The 22,877-nt window shown below is 39.9% G+C and overlaps 1 protein-coding gene and 1 long non-coding RNA gene across 2 annotated transcripts in view; one reads left to right on the forward strand and one right to left on the reverse strand.

The window, feature by feature from the left end:
• Positions 1-3,251: 3,251 nt before the first annotated feature.
• On the reverse strand, positions 3,252-11,414 carry LOC139438869 (uncharacterized). Its single transcript, XR_011648600.1, has 2 exons — positions 10,378-11,414; positions 3,252-5,784 (listed from the first exon to the last, which is right to left on the reverse strand). It is a non-coding gene; the product is annotated as an uncharacterized lncRNA (long non-coding RNA).
• The window catches only part of PPM1L (protein phosphatase, Mg2+/Mn2+ dependent 1L), a 337,101-nt gene continuing 325,516 nt past the window's right edge, over positions 11,293-22,877 (forward strand). The window contains exon 1 of the mRNA XM_004462293.5: positions 11,293-12,463. Coding sequence (XP_004462350.1) covers positions 12,065-12,463 — 399 coding nt within the window. The 5' untranslated portion in view covers positions 11,293-12,064. The remainder of the gene's footprint in view (positions 12,464-22,877) is intronic.

Consider the following 22,877-nt stretch of genomic DNA (forward strand, 5'->3'; position numbering starts at 1 on the left):
ATGAGATATCATTTCACACCTGTTAGAATGGCCACTATTAAAAAAACAGAAAACTACAAGTGTTGGGGATGTAGGGGAGAAATAGGAACGATACTTATTCCCTGTTGGTGGGAATGTAGAATGATATAGCTGCCATGGAATAATGTTTGGCACTTCCTCAGGAAGTTAAATATAGATCTGCTATAGGGTTCGGCAATTCTACTCCTAGGTATACACTCATAAGAACTGAAAGCTAGGACATGAATAGACATTTTCACACTGACATTTATAGCAGTATTATTCATTTGCCAAGAGATGGAAACAACCCAGGTGTCCATCAACAGATGAATGGATAAACAAAATGTGGTATATGCATACGATGGAATATTATTCAGCTCTAAGAAAGTCATGATGCATATGGCAACATGGAAAAATCTTTTTATAAAAGTAGTTTTATTGAGATATTTTCATATACCATACAATCTATTCAAAATGTGCAATGAATGGCTTTTAGTATAATCATAGTGTTTTGCATTCATCACCATAAAAAATTTTAGAACATTTTCATTACTCCAAAAAGAAAAACTCCATGCTCCTTAGTAGTCACTTCCTCTATCCTTCCTCAGCCCTCCATAACCACTAACCTAATTTCATCTTTATACATTGATTTATATTTACATTTTATATAAACTGAGTCATATAATATGTGGTACTTTGTGTCTGATTTCTTTTACTTAGCATAACGCGTGTGTGGTTTTTTCTTTGCCTGATATTAACATCTTGCAACATTAACATACATAACATTTGTTCAGTTTCAAAGAAAAACAACTCTTACATATGCATTACCCATATTCATATTTCACATGAGAGTTTTACTATTCTATACGGTCCTATGTTACGTTTTTTTAGATTTCCTTTTAGTAATATACATGACCTTAGTCTTTCCCTTTAAACCACTGTCATACCCATACAATAGCACTGCTAGTTGCAAACATTATGTTGTACTTTCCCCTCTTCTGTTTCCAAAGATTAACACACAACCTTTTTACTAATTCTGCACAGGTTAACCCTCAGCTTTCCATTCTTTAACATCATTCTATTTCCTGGAGACCCATATTCTATTTATTAACTCCATAAGTGAACACAATATATTTAGTTCATAATAGCGCAATCATACAGTATTTGCCTTTTTGTGTCTGGCTTGTTTCACTCAACATAATGTCCTCCGGGTCGATCTTGAGGATATTATATTAAGTAAAACAAGTCAGACACAAAAGAAAAATATTGTATGATTGCACTAATATGAACTAAATATAATGAGCAAAGTCATGGAGTTTATAATTAGAAGATTGGTCACTAGAAGATGAATAAGAAGAGAATGGAAAGCAGACCCTTAATTTGTGCCGAATTTTTTTTTTTTTTTTTTTTTTTTAAAGATTTATTTGTTTATTTAATTCCCCCCCTCCCCTGGTTGTCTGTTCTTGGTGTCTATATGCTGCGTCTTGTTTCTTTGTCCGCTTCTGTTGTCGTCAGAGGCACGGGAAGTGTGGGCAGCGCCATTCCTGGGCAGGCTGCTCTTTCTTTTCACGCTGGGCGGCTTTCCTCACGGGCGCACTCCTTGCGCGTGGGGCTCCCCTACGCGGGGACACCCTTGCGTGGCACGGCACTCCTTGCGCGCATCAGCACTGCGCATGGCCAGCTCCACATGGGTCAAGGAGGCCCGGGGTTTGAACCGCGGACCTCCCATATGGTAGACGGACGCCCTAACCACTGGGCCAAAGTCCGTTTCCCTGTGCCGAATTTTGATTGCAAAAAGTTGGAAACAACCCAGGTGTCCATCAACTGATGAAAGGATAAACAAATTGTGGTGTATTCCCATGATGGAATATTATGCAGCTGTAAGAAGAAATGAAATTGTAAAGCATATGACAACTGGATGAACTTGGAGGACATTATGTTGAGTGAAGCAAGGCAGACAAAAAAGGACAAATACTGTATGATTGCATTACTGTGAACTAAATATATTGTTATATATTGTATGATTCCATTTATATAAAATATAAATGTAAATCAATTTATGAAGATGAAATTTGATTAGTGGTTATGTAGGGCTAGGGAAGACATGTTAAGTGGTGTGGAGTTTTTCTTTTTGGAGTAATAATTCTAAAATTTTTGTGATGATGAATGCACAACATTGTGATTATACTAAAAGCCATTGATTATACATGTGGAAGGAAGATACCCAACTGCTTGAGCCACATATCCTCCTGTGTTCATACACTTTAGATAGATCATATGGTTTGTGAGTATATCTCAATAAAACTAATTAATAAATAATTGTGTAAGAATAGCCAGAAATAGCAGCTATGTACAGTAGGGGAAACAGACAGATTGAGAGGTAAAGAATTTTCTTGGTTTTTCTGTTTTTTATTTATTATTCTTGAAATAATGAAAATATGCTCTAATAATGATTGAAGTGATAAATGCACAGCTATGTGATTTTACCAAATGCCAATGACTGTAACTTTGATTGAATTTTATGCTTTATTAATATGTATCAATAAAATTGATTTGCTAAAAAAATTTCAAGACAAAAATATAGACACTGCAGAAATGACTAGCGCTAGGTCATTCACTGTTTCAACATTAGATTGTACTACATTTATTTTGATGTCATATCTTTGTGAAGCTTGTTTTTGGCTATTTCTGTAATAAAAAAATTTGTGCAGAATTTGTAATAAGCAGACAATGAAAGTTGTTGTAGCAGTTTGATATTGTTTATGAATTCCAAAAATAGATATTGGATTATGTTGTAAATTGGTATGTACCTGGGCATGATTAAATTAGGATTAGGGCTTTGATTAGGCCATGTCAGTAGGATGTTGAGTTCCTGCCCCTTACATGGCAGAAAAGAGAGCTGAAGTTTTGAGCTGGAGCTGGGCAGTAAGCACACAGGAGAACACAGAGGAATAGAGATGGCTCCAAAGACACAGCAGAGGCCCTGGGAAGAGATGATCTATTCACCTGATAGTCTACAGTTGAACCTGTGGAGCCCTGGCAAGAGAGACAAAGCCTAGAGTCTGATGGCCTACAGCTGATATTGGAAGAGCCCGGGACCAGGGAACCTTAAGAGGAAGAGGAAAGCTAAATGTTGACAGCCATCTCGTTCCAACATGAGGCAACAGATTTTGGTGAGGGAAGAAAATTAGGCTCTATGGCCTGGAATTGTAAACTTCTACCCCAAATAAATACCCTTTATAAAAGCCAACAGATTTGTTTTTTTGAGCATTTTAATTTTTGTATTTTTAACAGATTTCAAAAAAATTTGGAAAAGACACATAGATCATACAAAATATTATATTAAAAAATTTTAAGAGGATCCCATATACCCCTTCACCTCACCCCCATCCCCACTCCTCCCACATCCCCAAATTCTTTCATCAGTGTGGCACATTCACTGCTTTTGATGAATACTTTTTGGAGCACTGCCACACAGCATGGATTATAGTTTACATTGTAGTTTACACTCTCCCCCAGACCATTCGGTGGGTTGTGGCATGATATATGATGTCCTGCATCTGTCTCTGCAATATCATTCAGGACAACTCCAAGTCCTGAAAATGTCCCAATATCACATCTGTTCTTCCCTCTCCCTGCTGTCAGCAATTACCGTTGCATCAGCACTACTTTGGCTGACCAATACAGTGGTTAATAGTACAAACATAAGAATGTTCTTCTATGTATCAGAACAAATGTATGTTAATATTATATCAATAATAGGGTGGCATTTGGACAAAAATACACCGTAAGCAAACTATGGACTGTAGTGAATAGTAATAAACTATTTTTCATCACCTGTAAAAAAAGAGAATTATCCTAAGTGACAGAAACTACACACAAAGTACTGTGTACTCTTTGACTTTATTTTTATAAATTGTAAATATAAAGGGGTGGAATTAGATTAGTGGATCTATATGGCAGGGGAAGGATACAGGGTTTGAGAGGTGATTGCTAAGGGTGGGAGTTTTTTTTTTGAGTAATGAAAATGTTCTAAATTGTGGTGATGAATGTGCAACTCTGTGATTATACCAAAAGTTACTGAATGTATGGATTGTATGATATGTATGGATTACATGGATTGTATGTTAAACATATCTTAATATAATTGTTTAAAAAATCTGGGAAGTACAAAAGAGCCATGGATCATTAGAATTCAGTGAAATAAGCATTTGTTATACCTGACTTTGATTGGTGTCTGTCATTTGAAGTCTTGGAAATTATAGTTATTAGGTCATAGGAGCAATATTTAAGCCACTGGTCAACGTCTGGAAGTCCCAAGAATCCCCTTCCTCTCTAGGCTAGGTATGGAATGTTTGTGAGGATTGAAAGCCTTTTAAGTTATCATATCATTTGGGAAATATTTGTGGAAGTATAACAGCTTGAGGGAGGGATGTATGTTTTGAGTAGATGTTGAGAAGTGGGGAACTTTTAAGGAAAGCACAGGTATGGCTGGATTGAACAGCTACTTTGGAGCAATGAATGAATATTGGGGGCTAATGTGGCAACATAAGAGCCAGAAAAAGGAAGTCATTTGGAAGGGCCATGGAAATTGGATATTAGCCTTATCTTTACCTCTATAAAACCTAAGATAATATAACTTCATTTTGTCATAACAACTTTTACCTGAAGTATCATAAATAGGCATCAACCCCCAAGTTATATCCTGTGTGGTTAAAGATTTTGTTAGGCCTATGGTGGTTTTCCCCAAGAGAATAAACACAGGAAAGGCTTTGTGAATAATCTTATATTCAAACTACACAGACTCCCAAATTTAGTCTTTCTACCAATGCCTATATCATAAAACAAGTGGTTTCAATGGTATCCATTGGGGGAATGCAGGATAACTGGCGAGAACTCAATTTATTCTCAAGGTACCTAGGTAAGCCTGAAGCTTGAAGAATTTGGGTAGGAGAATAGCATATTAAACATGTCTACTTTGGTATAATACAAGTAGACATCAAGCTTGAATTAACTCTAACAATTCTCAAGGATCCTACTCTTACTGTTTTGCCAGGTTACCAAATGGAGTTACTTTTGTTCTTGAAGTTAACTGCAATTTTTTTCTTTTAAAATTTGTGTAAGGAAAAAACATGCCTCTAAAGGGAAATAAAATTTCATCTTTTTTTTTCCCCCATCTATGCTATTTATTCTCAGGTTTGGATCTACTATAAAATAGTTAATTATTCATAATATTTCACATTATTGATTAGCTAGAATGTAGATATGTGTTCATTAAAATACAAACATCTAGGAAATGCTTTGGATTAACATGAGAATTCAGGAAGCTTATTTGAAGATTATTAGAGAGAAACATAGGGTAATTAGATTAAGAATTCTTAGGGTAAGTATGTGTGGTGATCTGAAGCTGTATGTATGTACCTGTATGTACCCCAGAAAACTTTATGTTCTTAAAGTTAACCCATTCCTGTAGGTATGGACCCACTGAGAGGGATCTTTTGGTGAGTAGGATCTTAAGATGTGACCCACCTCATTCTGGGTGGGCCTTAATCCTCTTACTGGTGTCCTTTCTATTACAAGAGAATGAAATTCAGAGAGAGAAAGCCACAGAGAAAGCGGAAAGCAGTAAAACCCAGAGGAGAAGGGAGAGACCAGGAGATGCTGCTATGTGCCTTGCCATGTGGTAGAAATGTCCAATATTGTCAGTAGCTGGTATCCAAGGAGAGAGTATTGTCTTGATGATGCCTTCATTTGTACATTTTCACAGCTTCCAAACTATAAATAAGCCTGTAAATGAATAAATTCCCATAATTAAAGCCAACATATTTTATGGTATCTACTTTTAGCAAGTTAGCAAACTAAATCAGTATGGTTTATATAAACAGATTTGGGGCAATGGTATGAAAATTTTATTCAGAATATAGAAATATCATCCTTGATATATCTCTAACTGATACAAAAACTAGGGTTTTGGAAAAGTGAGCCAGGCTAGTTTAGTGAAATGGAAGGCAAATCTGAAACCTGGCAGGAAAACATGGCCATGAAACACGTGGCCATGGAACCCATCTGGAAACCCCATGAGAAACCAGCCATGAGAACTCCATTTGGAATGAGATTTTACCTGGGGTCAAGTGAAAGCCCCAGATATCCTTAAGGGGCCTCATCATTGGGTCCTCTAGGGAGTTGACAGGTGGGGTAATCAATCAAAACAGCAAACAGCTGAACATTAGCAAGGGAATGAATAATTAATAGCTTAAAAAGCACACAAGCCAAATCTCTCTGACTGGAGCAGTCCACACCGACACCTGGAGATCCATAATCTGTTATTTTCTCCTGTTTCTGTTCTCTTCTCCCATTTTCCTTAAGAAACTACTGGCTGAACTAAACCGGCATGTCCTTAAATTCTTTTATGTACCACAGCCAAGAACCTAGAGGAATACAGTTTCAAAAGGACCTTGTGCTCTTGGAGTGTAGTGAAATAAAATTGTATTGCACTATAACATGATTAGTGTTTCTCATATTAGTTCTCCATTTGACAGAACACCTGTGACATTAAAATTATAAGTCCAAATTGGTATGCTATTGTACTTATTTAAATTTTATTTTCTTAGTTATGTTACTAAGTGATTCATTTCCATTTAAAGTACATTTAAAACTGAAGATTTATTATTACATTTTACATTTTATGAGAAGCACTGAGGTTTCAGTATGGTTTAATATTCATGATCATTGTTAACCATTTACTGAAAGGACCAAAACTAACAGTTACTTTTAAAGTAGTATTGTATTTTTAGTGATGGCCCCTTACATGAAGAATTGATTATGATGTTGATGGGAGTATAAATTGGTACAACCTATTTTCAAAAAGTTTGGTTCTGTATTGTAAAGTTGAACATTTTCATTCTCTACTATCCAGCATTTTCATTTCCAGGCATAAACTGAAGAGAAATTTTGCATATGTGCACCAAGTGAGAGTACAAAAATTACCGATGGAATCATTGCTCATAATAAAAAAATAGCAGCTCAAACTTGCACATAAGGAAGATTAATAGATAGATTATGGAAAAATCACACAATGGAAAATGACTGAACTACAGCTATATGTAACAGCATCATGGGGATTGAGAAATATAATATCGAGTGAAAAAACAGGGAAATGGTTCGGCTCAAGAGACTGAGCTCCCCCACAGGGGAGGTCCATGTTCCTGGTGTCTCCTAAAGAAAACAGCGAGCTGGTCCAACAGGCAGGTGTGGCAAGCTGCCACAACAGATGACACAACAAGAAACACAAGAAGAAAAACATAATGAGAGAAACAAAACAAAGCAGGGAGTGGAGGTGGCTCAAGTCATTAGGTGTCTTCCTCCCATATTGGAGGTCCCAGGTTCAGTTTCTGGTGCCTCCTAAAGAAAAAAAAAACTGAGCAAGACAGTGAGCTGATGCAATGGGCAGGCGTGGCAAGGTGATACAACAAGAGATCAAAAAGAAAAAACATAATGAAAGAGACAAAACAAAGCAGGGAATGGAGGTGGCTCAAGTGATTAGGTGTCTACCTCCCATATCGGAGGTCCTGGGTTCAGTTTCAGGTGCCTTCTAAAGAAACAAGGAAGACAATGTGCAAACAATGAGGGGGTAGGGAGAAATAAATAAATAAATCTTGAAAAAAAAAAAAAAGGATTAAAACAACAAACAAAATCACAAAGTGCCAGAGATTTATATACAGTAAGATAACATTTTTATAGAGCTCAAAGCCAAGTAAAACTAAAAATGTATTACTAAGGGATGGAGACATACGTGATGAAGCTATTTCTTTAAAAAAGGCAAGGGAGGGGAGCAGGTATAGCTCAGTGGTTGAGCTTCACATGGACAAGGTCCTGGGTTCAATCCCAGGTACCCCCTAAAAAAAAAAAGTAAATAAAAAAGGCAAGGGGATGATAAAACAATTCAGGATAGTGGTTACTTGTGGTGAACAGGTAGAGAGGTGGACAAGGAAGGAACTTTTAGGCTGGTACCATAGCTTTAGTATTCATAGTTGTGCTTCATAACAATACTTGCATGTAATCATTTAAAATGTATAGTTTACAAGGTTATTTATATATAAAGGTTTATTAAATCTTTTTTATTTTTAAAGAGTATTAGTAAATACCCAGTATATATCTGTATGTAGATGCAAGAATAATTTAAGAATATAACTCAAATTGATAATTGGGAAATTAAAAAACGTACAGAGAATTTCTGTATGCATATATGCTTCACTTAAAATTTCAGGAGATTTTTATCACAGTCATCATTCAGTTCCAGCTAAGTCACTTTTAATTTGATTTTCTTAACTTTGTAAGAGGTGACAAAAACAAAAAGAAATGAGAACTTCATAGAACATACCTGGAGTTTAGATTTATTATCAAATTCCTTTTAAAAAAGATTTCTTAAACCTAATAGCCACAACGGTTTTTTTTTTTTCTGAGAGACTACATTACTTTTAAAAAAGCTATATTTTAAGTTCTTTATATACTTACAAGGCTGACATGAGTTAATTACATAGTAGAAAATGATAATTACCTGGTAACTCTTATTACTATTTTATGTATCTCATGGAAATTTAGAATTGCAATTAGCTCTCTGTTCATTACCATGTTATTTGTATTGCTAAATATTTGCATAATTTACATTCTATGGTACGGTCTTTCCTCCTTGTGAAACTCAGATGCTATTTTACTTTAGCAGCAGATCTTTTAGGCTTCTATATAAAAGATGAAGACTAATTTATTTGCACCTGTCTTCTGTCCCCTGTACCTCCCAATGAGTGATATAAATATTGACTGCAATGCTCTTACCAAAGTCTAAAATCAGAATTGTAGAATAAGAACCCATGTATTCTTTTTGGGATCTCTGTAATAAAGATCAACTGAGATGTTATAAAAGTTAGCTTAATCATTTTAGTATCATTGGACAATCAATGTGTTTTAGTACTGAGCTGGTTGACAGAAGACCGGAGTTTGAGTTTCCAACTTTTTGTTTGCTGATTTGTGATATTCATTTAAATCTTTGTAGCTCACTTTTCCCAAATTTATAACAGAGATAATAGCTTTTCTATCTTCCTCATAGAATTATTATAACAATGAAAATAAGCTACTATACATGAAAACCTTTGGAATCTCAAGGAATATGCAAATATTAGTTTGTCACTAAAGGAAAGTCTTTTTTGTTTCTCTAATATTAAAATTCGCAGGAAACAACAAAAAAGCTTACTTGGGTCTTTTTTTGGAATTACTATGTAAACATGAATTTTTATATAGAAACAGGAAAATACCTATAGGGTCTGCCTGAAAAATCATTTTATTGCTTTTCACAGATTAACTACTTAGATATAAATGTCAAGGCATATCTTTAGCAGAGTTTGTGAAAAGCCAGATTTATTAATTAAGTCAAGCCCTCCTTTTGATATTTAACCCCCAGAGACCAGTATAGCTCTCCCTCTTCTTCATTTAATTATCCAGGAAACAGAAGTCATGCCTCTCACCCTTGGCTACCAATCAATATAATGTATGGAGAGGCTGGATGAGCCACTGGGTTTGGAATTTTACTTTTACTCCAGGGCCTAGTTTGACTGGTAGTTCTGCAATCTTGATCAGCTTTTCTGCAAGTTGTCTTTGTCATAGACAAAGAGATTCATGTGCAGAAAGACTGACAATGCATCCAAAAGCCATTTTCTAATTTACAGTAAGAAATATTGTAAATGCATCTTTACAATAACCCTAATGTATTATCTTAGCTTTATAGTTCCTAAAGGCTTTTATATTCATTATTTCATTTTGGAACCTCCTGCATCATGACAATTGAACAAAATGACCTAATTTATTTTTAAACTTTCTCCATCAGGTGAGAAATATGGACAAGTACCAAGTATAATCCCAGTTGTCAAGAAAAGCAGTGGCGTGTATTTCCCTCCTGTCTTTTCTGCACGTTTTCATCATTGAATATGCCGTTTAAATGTTAAAGTTCTAAATTTTTTCTGATCATGATGGAAACCTGTTTTTCGTAAGAACGTTGGAAAAGTTGTAGAAAATAGACAAAAGTCTAGAGCAGAAAATAAAAACGACGTATATTATCGTAGTTAACCATCGTGAGCATTTTCGTGTTATTTCCTCCCAGTATTTTTTAAATTTTCATTCTAACAGGGCTCATACCACAGCACAAGCGTGCTTGGGGGACAGGCACTAGCTCGGCTACAATCAGGCAGCTGCTACTCTCTCCGGCACAGGGACCTGGAAGCTGCCGATCGGTACTCCTCATTCAGGACAAGGGTAGCAAGAGTTATTTTCCTTTACCGCTCACTCGTTTCTCTACTCTAAGCGGACTCGTCCACTGTTATTTTCTCGTACCGATTTCCAGTGCTTTCAAGGCCCACCGACACCTGTCCACGTTTCAACTGGTTGCCCTTGAGAGCTTCTGGAAGCGCGCACTCTTCCCTGCGGTCGTTCACCTGTGCTCAGCGAAAAACCCCCTTCCCTAACCCCACCCTCCTGCACTTCCTCCTGTGATGACTGAGGTAACAGAAGGTCACTAGTGAGGCGCTTCAAAGGGATCCTCAAACCTGAGCAGCAGAGTCAGAACCCTCGCCAGAATCAGGAGCACTCCGGGTCGCACTCCAAGTCTCCCTGTGGAAGGGATGCGACCAGGGAACGCCTTCGGGCTGCGAAGGGCCCTGCCTTCTCAGGCCGGGAGGACAGTCAGTCCTTCCTCTCCTCTCAGGATTATCATCAGAGGCCCTTCCCTGTGGCTCCGAGGCTCCCCATCCGGTTGCTTTAGGGAGGGACTTTTCTCTTCGCGAGAAGGGGGCTCGGGCTTCAGGCCTGTTTTTCGTCTCTCAAAGATGCAGCCGGGTCCGACTTCTCCCTGTCGCTTGGCGAGCAGGAAGAAGTACGTCCCTTCTCGCTTGCCTTAGGAGTGGCGAGGCGGGGACCGCACTATTGTGCCGCCTGCCGGAGGGGAGGGCGCTCAGGTGCGGCCGTCGGTTTCCCAGAGGGCAAAGGTGGCTCCCGGGAAACCACGCTAAGATTACTAACGGTCTGTATTATACAGCCCTGAGAGTCCTGAAAGGGGGCAGGAACGGAGTCTTCGCGCCGGGCTGGGCAGGGGAAGCGCCCCTCCCCTCCCCCTCGGTTCGCCTGGACCTCTTCTGGGTGCGCCGAGAGCTTGCTCAGCGGCTGACAGCTCGGCGGGAGCACCTCCCGGCCGCTAGCCGAGGCTCCCGCGGCGGGGGAGGCGGGACGGGGCGGGGCGAGCGCGCTCGGGGCGGGCGGGGCGCGAGCCGGGCTGCGAGGAGGGAGCGCGTGAGCGAAGCCGAGGCGAGCCGAGTAGAGCCGAACCGAGCCGGGAGGCGCCGCGGACCGGCAGGCAGAGCCCGGCTGCCCGCCTGCGGCTAGGAGCCGATTGTGCAGCGTCGCCCGGCTCAGCCTACCCCCACCTCTGCCCAGGCTCGCGCAGAACTTTTATTCTCTGGGGCTCCCCAGGGTATGCGAAGGACTCGGAGCTCCGGGCCGGCTCCACGCTCCCCTGCAGCGGCGGCTGGGGGAACGTGCATCCCTCGTCCGCCCGGCTCTCGCGCCCAGCGCTTCCTCACCTGCTGCTAGCTGCGCGGAGCCGCGAGGGGGCACCGCCGGAGGGGCAGCTCCGGAGCCCCGAACTCACCCGCCCACCGCAACTTTTAACTTGATTCTTCTCGCTCAGCCGGGGCACCCGCGGCGGCTTCTGTTCCTGCTGCTGCAGCCGCCTCACAAAGGGCGCAGCGAGGAGCGGCGGCGAGGGCGGCGGGCACCGGCGCCTGTGTGCCGGGCGCGGGCCTGGGAGCTGCCGAGGCGGGGAGACAAAAGGGAAACTGCTGCTGCTCGCGGTGCCTGCTCCGAGCAGCCTGCTCTCCTGCCACCCGTCGGGCTCGGCGCGCCTGCTCTCCCCGCTCTCGGCCGCAGCTCCGCCTCCGTCCCCGCCGGCTGTCCCCGCAGTGCCCCGGACCCGGCGAGCCTTCCGGGCGCGCGTCGCTGCTAGTGTTTAGGGCTCTAGCGATAATAAATGATAGAGGATACAATGACTTTGCTGTCTCTGCTGGGTCGCATCATGCGCTACTTCTTGCTGAGACCCGAGACGCTCTTCCTGCTGTGCATTAGCCTGGCGTTGTGGAGTTACTTCTTCCACACAGACGAGGTGAAGACCATCGTCAAGTCCAGTCGGGACGCCGTGAAGATGGTCAAGGGCAAGGTGGCCGAGATCATGCAGAACGATGGGCTCGGGGGGCTCGACGTGCTCGAAGCCGAGTTTTCCAAGACCTGGGAGTTCAAGAGCCACAATGTGGCCGTCTATTCCATCCAAGGCCGGAGGGACCACATGGAGGACCGCTTCGAAGTTCTTACTGACCTCGTCAACAAGACGCATCCGTCCATCTTCGGGATCTTCGACGGGCACGGGGGCGAGGTAGGAATTTCCGGGGCTTTGTCTTACAGTCTGGTGTGTGTGTGTATGTGTAAACAACAGGATGTTGTGTGCGCTGCGGGCTAGGACTCTGGTGTGAGAGGCGTGGTGATGACCTGGTGCAGGACTGGACAAAGGCACTCGTACCAGATGGGGCTCAAGTTGTAAATACACGGCTGGATCCAGCCTTCTAGGGACTGAAGTTCCGATTTGTGGGTGTCATTCGCAGGCTAATTCGTGCCTCTTAATTTATGAGATTCCCAAGGCCAGAACCCAGCAAATGACAGTGCTGATTTTGCGATGTATCAGTCACAAGAATTAATAGTATTTCTAGGGAATTTTTGGCTTCGGGTCTCAGGTTTGAGGCCGCGCTTTGCACAAAGAAGAAAGAAAATATCTTTGACGCTTCATTAGGGAAAAGACTAAATCTGCAAAGCCAAGTGGGTTTCTGTGAAGGAAGCTGCGACCGCTTCTCATCACCTTCTCTCTGGGGAGGAATCCGAGGGGCAGCTCTGCGCTTCTTTCCAACTCCATCAACTTTGCAAGTGCAGTTAGGCTAGTTGACAGGAGCATCTGCTGGCCGCCTGGATTTCACTGGTTTGCTATGTGGGACCAAGGTGCCCCGGGCCTTTGCAGAGGTGGTGGGGCCCGCAGAGGAGGCGGTGCTCAGACCTCACCCCAGCGTCCTGGCTGACCTGGGGAGCAGACATCTCCTGGCTTATAGACACACTCCTTTGTATTTTATCTGAGAGCAGGAGATGGGGCTTGAGGACCGGTCAGATGCCTGTCACACTCCCCTCCCCCCGACACACCTGTTCCGGGGGGCCCTCAGGGCCCAGATTTCCTGGAAGACCGAGTAAGGGTTGGTTCCAGTCCTAGGGCAAGGAAGGCCCGGATGAGGTGAGGGGGAAATGTGGCTCCAGCTCCATGCTCCACAGAGCGTCGGGACACCTCATCTCTCTTAAGTCACTTTGTAAGAGGGTTTCATTGCTTCATACCTTTTCATTTTTTTGGCAGCATACTTTCTAATCCTTATCCTCCCAATTTTCCTCATCCACCTACTGCCCTGCTCTCCCCTTCTCCCATCCAACTTTCCCCCCCAACTGTGTTCTCAAGGCCTTTCTGGTCTCTGGGTGGCTGTAGGGAACATCAGTCTCTTTTATGTGTTTGTTGTTATTTGACCTCTGGTTTGGATGAACAAAGACTTTCAATTGATTATCTACTTTGTCTCTTTGATATGAAGTCTCTGTACACACCTCTCCACTAATCTTTCCGACATACTTGCATTTAGCTGCCTCTTAGAACCAAGTTTGTAGTGAATGAATGACAGACTTAGGAAAACTTATTTGGTAGAACTAAAATCAGTTTTGTTATTTTCCATTAATCTTAGCCCTTTTTATAATCTGATTTTCAAAATGAAAGTGTCTCACTGGTTGTAATTTTGTAGCCACTTGTGTGGAGTTTCCCTCAGTATAGTGTAGCTGAAAAATCTGAAGTTATTTGAGGGAAGAGACGCAGCATACTTGGGCAAAAACATACCTGAATGATAAGGTTGCCAGTGTAATGAGTGATTTGTTTTCTTGACTTGAGTCAGAATGTCTGTAATTTCATTTTATGTACCTAGACTTGTAAATTGTTTAATATGCTTATTTTTTTTATTAAAATTAATGGCATGGTAATCTGTTTCTGGTCTTAGCACAGTTTTAGTTTTTAAGAGCTGGATGTTATGTTAGTGTTGTGAAACTTTGGGGTGGTGGTTGTCTGGGTATGATAGATGGTCATGCTTTGAGTCAGAATGTTTAAGTGAATGGGTGGTTAAAATTTTTTTTTCTTCTAAATTATTCTAAAAATGAAAGTTACAGACTCAAAAATTTTTCAGGTTGAAAAATTTCTAGGACTAACTTGTAGCAAATGTACCATCTGGAAAAGGGACATGGTAGTTGTTTTATTTTGCTAAAGATATTTTACATGTACGTGGCTTTTCATTAACATTTTTTTAGTAAAGGAGAAGATGATCATTGTAGCCAAAGCACGAAATGCTTTTCATTGTGCCTTACATTAAAAGCCTACAGTTTGCAAAACAATAATATCTGCATGCTTAAAAATAGAATAATTGTTCTCTCTCCAACCTCTTACAAGTGCAGCCAGTTCATTTATTTTGGCTTTGTTTTAGGGCAAAATAAGAAAGTGCTAAAAAGAAAGAAAGAAAATGCTATAAATAGGAGTTATTTAGTGGCTATTGAGAATATAATAATAATAAATAAGATTAGGTAATTACTCCCCTTTTCTCTATAGGTAATTGAAAGAAAATTTCACAGTCTAATTCCTATTTCGTTTTGTTTTAACATTTATTTAACTTTCACCAGATGAGGGTGCCACTGTTTGATTTTGGTGTAGATAATAGTTATCTGCATTCAGAAAAGAAAGAAACTTTTCCTGAGCTCTCTATTTATATATATGCTGTCAGCAGAGTGGTATAGAGGATAAATTAAGAATTTAATTTTATCTCTAATAAGTCACACTAATAGGCCATAAAAATCTAGGGCCCATCTATAATTTTAGGTCTTTTAAGATCCAGAAGGCACCTGAGATGCCTTGTACATCCATTTCACCCCATTTTTTAGCTGAGATGCTGAGGGCTAGACTTTAGCTAGAGTACATGGCTAGTTTGAGATCTTCAGTTTGGTAGTCTTTATATTTAACCACTGGACAGGTCAGCATGTTTACCTGGATAGATAATTGGTTCCCTGGGGATCTAAAGGTGAATGAGACATGATTGATTCTCAAAAAGTTTCAGTCTCGTAAGAAAGATAGACCAATATATCAAAATTTAAAATCATGGTGGGTTTTATGGGAACACAGAGGAGAGGCATTTAACTCAAACTGGGAGGTGGCAGACCCAGGGAAAAACGTTTTGATCATTTATTCCATGGTTAAAAACGTAGACTTTGGCTTGAAGATCTGGCTTTGAATCTCTGCTCTGCCTTTTATCAACTTTGTGACCTTGGGCAAATTGTTTAAGCAACTTTATCTGGGAGTTTCTTTATTTGAAAAGATAGGGATAGGGAATAGATGTGGCTCAAGTGGTTGAGCATCTGACTCCCACACGGGAGGTCCTGGGTTTGGTTTGGTTCCTCCTGAAAAAGCAAAAACAAACAACAAGCAAAACAAATGAAAAAGAAAACACCACAACTCAGGGAAGCCAGTGTGACTCAGTGGTTGAATGCTGGCTTCACAAATGCTAATGCAAAGTACCAGAAATCTGTTGGCTTTCATAAAGGGTATTTATTTGGTTTAAAAGCTTACAGTTAAAAGGCTTTAAGGAGTTCAGCTAAAGGTATTGTAAGTGATACTTTCTCACCAAAGTCTTTTGCCAAGTGCTGAAGCAAGATGGCTGCCAGTCTCTGTGAGACTTCAGCCTTCCTCTCTCAGCTACAGGCTAGCATAGGGATTGTTTCTGGGCTTTCTCAGTACTGCAAGCTATCAGGTGAATGGCTCATCTCTCTTTCTGGGGCTGCAGGATCAAAGTTCTCTCCTCTGCTGTGTCTGTGGAGCTCTCTGTCCCTCTTCTGTGTGTCTTCTTGAGTGTCTGTTTCTGTCAGCCCACCAAGGGGGCTTGGTCTCAATCATGAGTCATGCTGTACTAACATGGTGGAATTAAAGCCCTAATCTTGATTTAATCAAGTAAATGTAAAACCTTTGAATTTAATACAATCAAAGGGTTTCACGCCCAAGGAACAGACCAGTTTACAAACATAATATCTTTTCTGAGAATTCTTAAATAATATCAGACTACTACATAGGGATAATGCATTATATTAAATATTGAATAGAGAGAAGAATGTGGAAGAAGAAAGCTTAGAGAGCAAGAAGGCTGCAGTGTTGGAGCAATAGTGTTCAGGGAAGAGACTCTACATGTGGGAGACTCAACTTTAATCACTAAAATGATGTTTGTTAGGCAAGATAGTTTATTAGGTACCCTCAAATCCCTCTAGCTTTCTTTTTTCTAACTTCTGATTACTAATCCAGGATTCTAGGTATCCTGACACAGAAAAAGCAGTATCTTAGCTTTAGGTACACATTTTCTGATCCGTGAAAAGTAATGTTCACTATGATGAATTAGTAATTTGTTGTTTTGATTTGTACTTCAGCCTCTTATGAGTTGGGTTAGCATGTGTTAGTTCTCTTGAACTTATTTAACTGTGGATTCTTTGGCAAAGCTGTATCTCTGGGCTTGTTATGCTGAGGACCAGACTCTGGATGGCTGTGACTTCTTCTAGATGATGACATCTTAAAGGGCCTTGTCTTGGTGGTCCTATAGGCCAGCATCCTCAATTGATGTTTTTGGGACAGTCAGTCTCCATACTCTTAGTGTATGGCTGATTGTGTTTGTGTCTAAAGCTATACGAATGATTGTTTTGCTATATAATATAAGATTGAAGCAGCAAAAAAGGTTAAAAAGGCTCAAATTGTATCATTTGGCGTGGAAAGAGTTTTAAAATTCATAAAAGTATTTATCTAGGAAAATGGTTGTTTTTGTGTTTATCTGCTATTTTTATCTAAAAATAAAAGGTGGGTTTTTAATTTTTTATGTGAACTGGAAGAAACAGCATCTCCAATTCTTTGCAGCAACTTTGCCAGTTTTCAATGGCTGAAACCTATCTACAAGAATGGATTATGTACTCCAATTATGCTTATGGACATTACTGAATTAGAGGTCATATATCTTGACAATGGACACAAAACTTGGCTGATTGTTAAGGCTTAGAGCTCCACATTTTGTGTAGAGAGAAGTTATACTTCAGATACTTGTCAGTGGTTACGGTCTTGAGGCTCAGCACTTTTCAGAAGCTCAGAAGAGAAGCTGCTAATGGAGGGTTGCCTGAAGGATATACAGTCTAGTTCTTTAATGGTTCTTAACTTTTCTTTCTTTCTTTTTTTTTTTTTTTAAGATTTATTTATTTATTTCCCCCCTGCCCCTCCTCCCGCCCTGCTGTTTTTGCTGTCTATGTTGTCTTCTTTTCTCATTTTCTTTCTTGTAGGATTCACTGGGGTTCTATCCTGGAGACCTCTAATGGGGAGAGAGGTTCCCTGTCAATTGTGCCGCCTCAGTTCCTGGTTTCTGCTGCGCTTCATCTTGACTCTCCCCTTGTCTCTCTTTTGTTGCATCATCTTGCTGCCTGACTCACTTGTGCGGGGAACTGGCTCATCATATGGGCACTTGCGCAGGCACTGGCTCACCACGCAGACACTCTGGCAGGCACTGGCTTGCCAAGCAGGCACACTTTCTCTTCTTTTTCACCAGGAGACCCCAAGGATCGAACCCAGGTCCTCCCGTGTGGAAGGCAGAAGCTCTGTTACTTGAGCCACATCTGCTTCCCTCTTAACTTTTCTTGGGTCATATTTCCCTTTGAGAATGCTATAAAACTACAAGCCATATTCTGCCAGAAAAATGCACATGCACATGCAAATCAACTTTCGTTGATAAATTCAAAGATCAGCTCATGCACTGACGCCTCTGGATCCCTGGTTAATCTAGACAGAATAAAATCTGTTTCTGATGAATCTGGTCCTGCAGTGAGCTTGTGTGCCTTGACCCCTTCCTGGCCCTCCCCCTCCTCTATGTTATTTGCATTTATTGACATGTATGCCTTTATTTTCCTGTGAGTGTTCTTATGAAGAATAGTCTTCCAAAGCTTTCTGACAAATTAACTGCACGGATGTTGTTGAGGACTTTATTTGTACGTTATATACCATGGGACAAATAGTTCTTTGATAGCCTTTTGTTTTTACCTTAAGGATGCTGAGTCATGTAACTGATTGGGTCACCCTCTGTTGGCTGCTAGAAGTGTTAGAACCAAATCTCTGCCTTACCTCTAGCAAGTGTGCAGACTTTTATACAATACCTTCATTTGGTACATCAGCTTACCTCCCAGGATAGCTATCATTCTTACATTCAATTTTTCTTTACCCCATTTTTCTTTTCATCTTTTATATATGTCATTTCATCTTGTTGCAATGTATGTATTTATGTAAGATTCTTTGGAACTTTTCTGAAATAAGATATACTGTAATTCTGAATAAGAAAATTATGAGTGGCACAGGGAATGATCTATGTTTGAGACATTATAGCTGCTGTAAGTAAATGTTTGACCCCAACATTACTGATGTACAGGAGGTTTGTGAATTTAGTGTAGACAAATGCCTTATGTTTAAGAAAATTCAGATTATTTTGCCTTGAGATGGCATATTAAAATTTCTGCCCCTATAATGAAGCTTTTGTTTTGTTTTGTTTTTGTTCAACAACTCCCCTCTCCTGTGCTTGGAATTTCTTTATAGGTGAAGGTAGGATCTTGACTGCTGACCTTGGTGCATCTTCCAAACAGGTTGTTTAGAATTTCAGTTCAGTTAAGTCAATATTTTATATGTAGTCTGCCACATGTGGAAAACAGTGTTATACCTGTGTGATGCTTGTAGATGAATTAGTACATTCTCTGCCTACAGAGAACTTTTTATTTACTTGGAAAGATGAGCTTTTAAAAAGTAGCAGAGTTACTTTTTTATCATGTGACAGATAAGCTTTCATGATTAAGATTATTTCCATGGGGAATCTAGGGTTATGGGCAATTCCCAGTGTTCGAGTAGAAATTCTACCCCCATTTCTAATGCAGGTATGTGAGAAGACATTGTAGGAATAAACATGAATCCTTTCTAGTTTATTATTATTATTTTTAAATTAATTAATTAATTTATTTAATTCCCCCCCCTCCCCTGGTTGTCTGTTCTTGGTGTCTATTTGCTGCGTCTTGTTTCTTTGTCCGCTTCTGTCGTCAGTGGCATGGGAAGTGTGGGCGGCGCCATTCCTGGGCAGGCTGCTCTTTCTTTTCACGCTGGGCGGCTTTCCTCAGGGGCGCACTCCTTGCGCGTGGGGCTCCCCCACGCGGGGGACACCCTTGTGTGGCACGGCACTCCTTGCGCACATCAGCGCTGCGCATGGCCAGCTCCACATGGGTCAAGGAGGCCTGGGGTTTGAACCCCGGACCTCCCATATGGTAGACGGATGCCCTAACCACTGGGCCAAAGTCCGTTTCCCTAGTTTATTATTTTTTAAAAATTATTTCCCCCCACCTTGTTGGTTGCGCTTGCTGTCTGTTGTGTCTGTTGTTGTGTGCTTTCTGTGTCTGCTCATCTTCTTTTTTGGGAGACACTGGGAACTGAACCTGGGACCTCCCATGTGATATGGAGGCACGCAATTGCTTGAGCCACTTCTGCTCCCTCTTTTGTATCTCTTGCGGTATTTTCTTGTTGTGTCATCTCATTGCATCATCTTGTTCCATCAGCTCACTATGCCAGTCTGTCCCATCAGCTCACTCTTTTGCTTGTCTTCTTTAGGAGGTGGGCATCCAACTGCTTGAGCCGTATCTGCTTACTCTTTCTAGGTTATTTTTTAAAAGTAAGTAATTCAGGGAGTGGATGTGGCTCAAGTGGTTGAGTGCCTGCTTCCCACATGGGAGGTCCTGGGTTTGCTCCTCAGGTGCCTCCTTAAAACAAAAAAGTAAACCAAACAACAAGCAAAACAGATGAAAGAAACAACTCGGGAGCCCACGTGGCTCAGTGATTGAGTGCTGGCTTCCCACGTACAGGTCCCAGGCTCATTACCTGGCCCTGGCACAATTAAAAAAAGCAAACAAAACAAACAGAAAAACCCTTTATATCAGATTTATGGTCTCCAAATATTTTCTCTCAGTCCGTAGGTTGTCTTTTCACTTTCTTCATAATGTCCTTTGCACAGATATTTTTAGTTTTGTTGAAGTCCCAATTATCTCTCTTATTCTTTTGCTTGTGCTTTTGGTGTAAAGTCTAAGAATCTTTTGTCTGATACAAGGTCCTGAATATGTTCTCCTATGTTTTCTTCTAGGAATTTTATAGTTTTGGTTCTTATATTTAGGTCTTTGATCCATATAGAGTTCGTTTTTGTATATGATGTGAAGTAGGGGCCCATTTTCATTCTTTCGCATGTGTATATCCATTTCTCCCAGCACCATTTGTTGAAGAGACTGTTCTTTCCCAATTGAGCAGACTTGGCACCCTTGTCAAAATCATTTGGTTGTAGATGTAAAGGTTTTTTCTGAACGCTTGGTTTTTTCCCATTGGTCTGTATGTCTGTCTGTGTTTGTGCCATTATCACACTGATTTAATTATTGTAATTTTGAAATCAAGAATTTGAGTACTTCAGCTTTGTTCTTCCTTTTCAAGATGATTTTGCCTATTCAGGGCTCTGTACCTCTCCATATGAATTTTAATGGCTGGCTTTTTCATTTCTGCAAAGAAGTCTGTTAGAATTTTGATTGGGATTGCATTGAATCTGTAAATTGCTTTGGATACAATTGACATCTACCCAAAGCACTATCTAATCCATGAACATGAAATGCCCTTCTGTTTATTTAGGTCTTAATTTCTTTCAGTAATGTTTTGTAATTTTCTGTGTACAAGTTCTTTATATCCTGAGTAAAATTTTTTCCTAGATAATTGATTCTTATAGTGGCTATTGTAAATGGAATTGTTTTCTTCATTTCCTTTTTGGATTGTCCATTGATTTTTTTATATGTATTTTTAATAGAGCTTTGCATAGTATATATGTAGTTTTATCTTGTTCCCCGCCTTTGTGTAATCCTATAAACATACTCATTTTGCTCTATAATTCTTTATGTTCCAAATATATATTTTAGTGATGAAGCTTTAGTTCACTGAATTGGTATTTGATAAATTATCCAATTGCTTCCTTACTGGTGAACATTTAAGGTCCTCTGAATTGTAAATAACATTGTAATAAATATTTTTATTTATTTTGGATTGTTTTTCTAGAGCATATTTCCAGAAGTGGGATTTCTGGATCAAAGGCCAATTAAAGAAACTACCATTATTGATAATAACAATGATGATAATGGCTGATGTTTATTGAGTGTGTAATGTTCTAGGCAATGTATATATAGATATTTTCTCTATATTACCTAATTTCAATTTTCCTAACAATTTGTATGGTAGGTAATATATTTTTCCTATTTTATAGATGTGCGAATTCAGAAGTTACTTGCTAAAGGTCTCTAATGGCTTGAAGGTGGTGGAACTAGGATTTGAAACTGGTATTTAGACTTAGAACTACCTGTTTCCAAAGCCTGCACTATCAGTTTCAGATTGAAGCTCAACAAATCTCATAGTCTGGGGTAATAAAGTGTTGATAGCATTGTTGGGTAGATACTGCTTACTGCTTGGTCTTGTGTTTTTCAGTAGGACTTTGGCTTTTTCATATGCCTCTGATGGTTGAATCTCTGTGAGTTATGGTTTTGTTTCTGAAAACTCTGTGCTAAAAAACCTTGGTAGTGGATCTTACAATTACACAGACAAGTCCTAAGGTTAAAAGGAATTGAAGGCAGAAGTCAAAGCAGATGGTGACTCACATCAAATAGACATTGTCATCTGCCCTTCTTTGTTGGGAGAATCTCTATTCAATTACAGGGAATCCCTGTTAATTTTGTCTGTTGGGTTAATGAAAGTCTCGTTATAGGAGTCATATTGAGGGGAGTGGATATGGTTCAAGGGATTGAGCTTGAGCGCCTGCTTTTCACATGGGAGGTTCTAAAAACAACAACAAACAAAGAAATGAAGAAACCAACTCAGGGGATCAGATGTGGCTCAGTGGTTGAGTGCTGGCTTCTCACATATGAGGTCCAGTGTTCAAATCCTGGTCCTGTACATCCAAAAAAAAAAAAAAAGCAATAAACAAATGATTTATAATGTTTTCTTTTACTTTAAGATACCAAAGCTTTATCTTTAGGATAAGTATGTAGGGTATGTATGTGTTTGCATAATTTCTCTTTATCTTGAAACACTGAATTTTTTTCTTTATATGGTCAAATAATTTCCTAATATGTAAATAATTGTTTAATTTTAAATGGCGAAATGTCGTTTTCTCATTTGTTTATAAGTACTTAGTTGTGATATGTTTATTTTAAGTAGATTGTTGTCCTGTGTTTCCATTCCAGAGGGCGACTTATTCTGTTAGCCAAATTTAAGTCAAGCCCAAGCTTTGGTGATGGCTAGTTATAATCTAGTTTTAGTATAAATCTTTAAAGACAAAATTGAAATAAACAAAGGAAGCTATCATTTTTCTTTTTATAGTTAATAAAACTATATTATCTTTTATAGCTTTTCTTTTATAAAGGCCCTCTCTTGAAAGATATAAAGCATTTTTAGTAAATATCCATGTAGATAAAAATCCTGTATTCCGAACTTTCAATCAAGTACAATCCTGTACTTTCAATAAAGTTGAAGTCTTTGCTAAGAAAACGAAGCTATGCTACTTCGTATCTGCAGAGTGAATCTACAAGACTTGATCACTTGATCTGTCTGGAGATAT

The sequence above is a fragment of the Dasypus novemcinctus genome, chromosome 4 (assembly GCF_030445035.2).
Source record: "Dasypus novemcinctus isolate mDasNov1 chromosome 4, mDasNov1.1.hap2, whole genome shotgun sequence".
In the NCBI taxonomy this organism is placed as follows: Eukaryota; Metazoa; Chordata; class Mammalia; order Cingulata; family Dasypodidae; genus Dasypus; species Dasypus novemcinctus.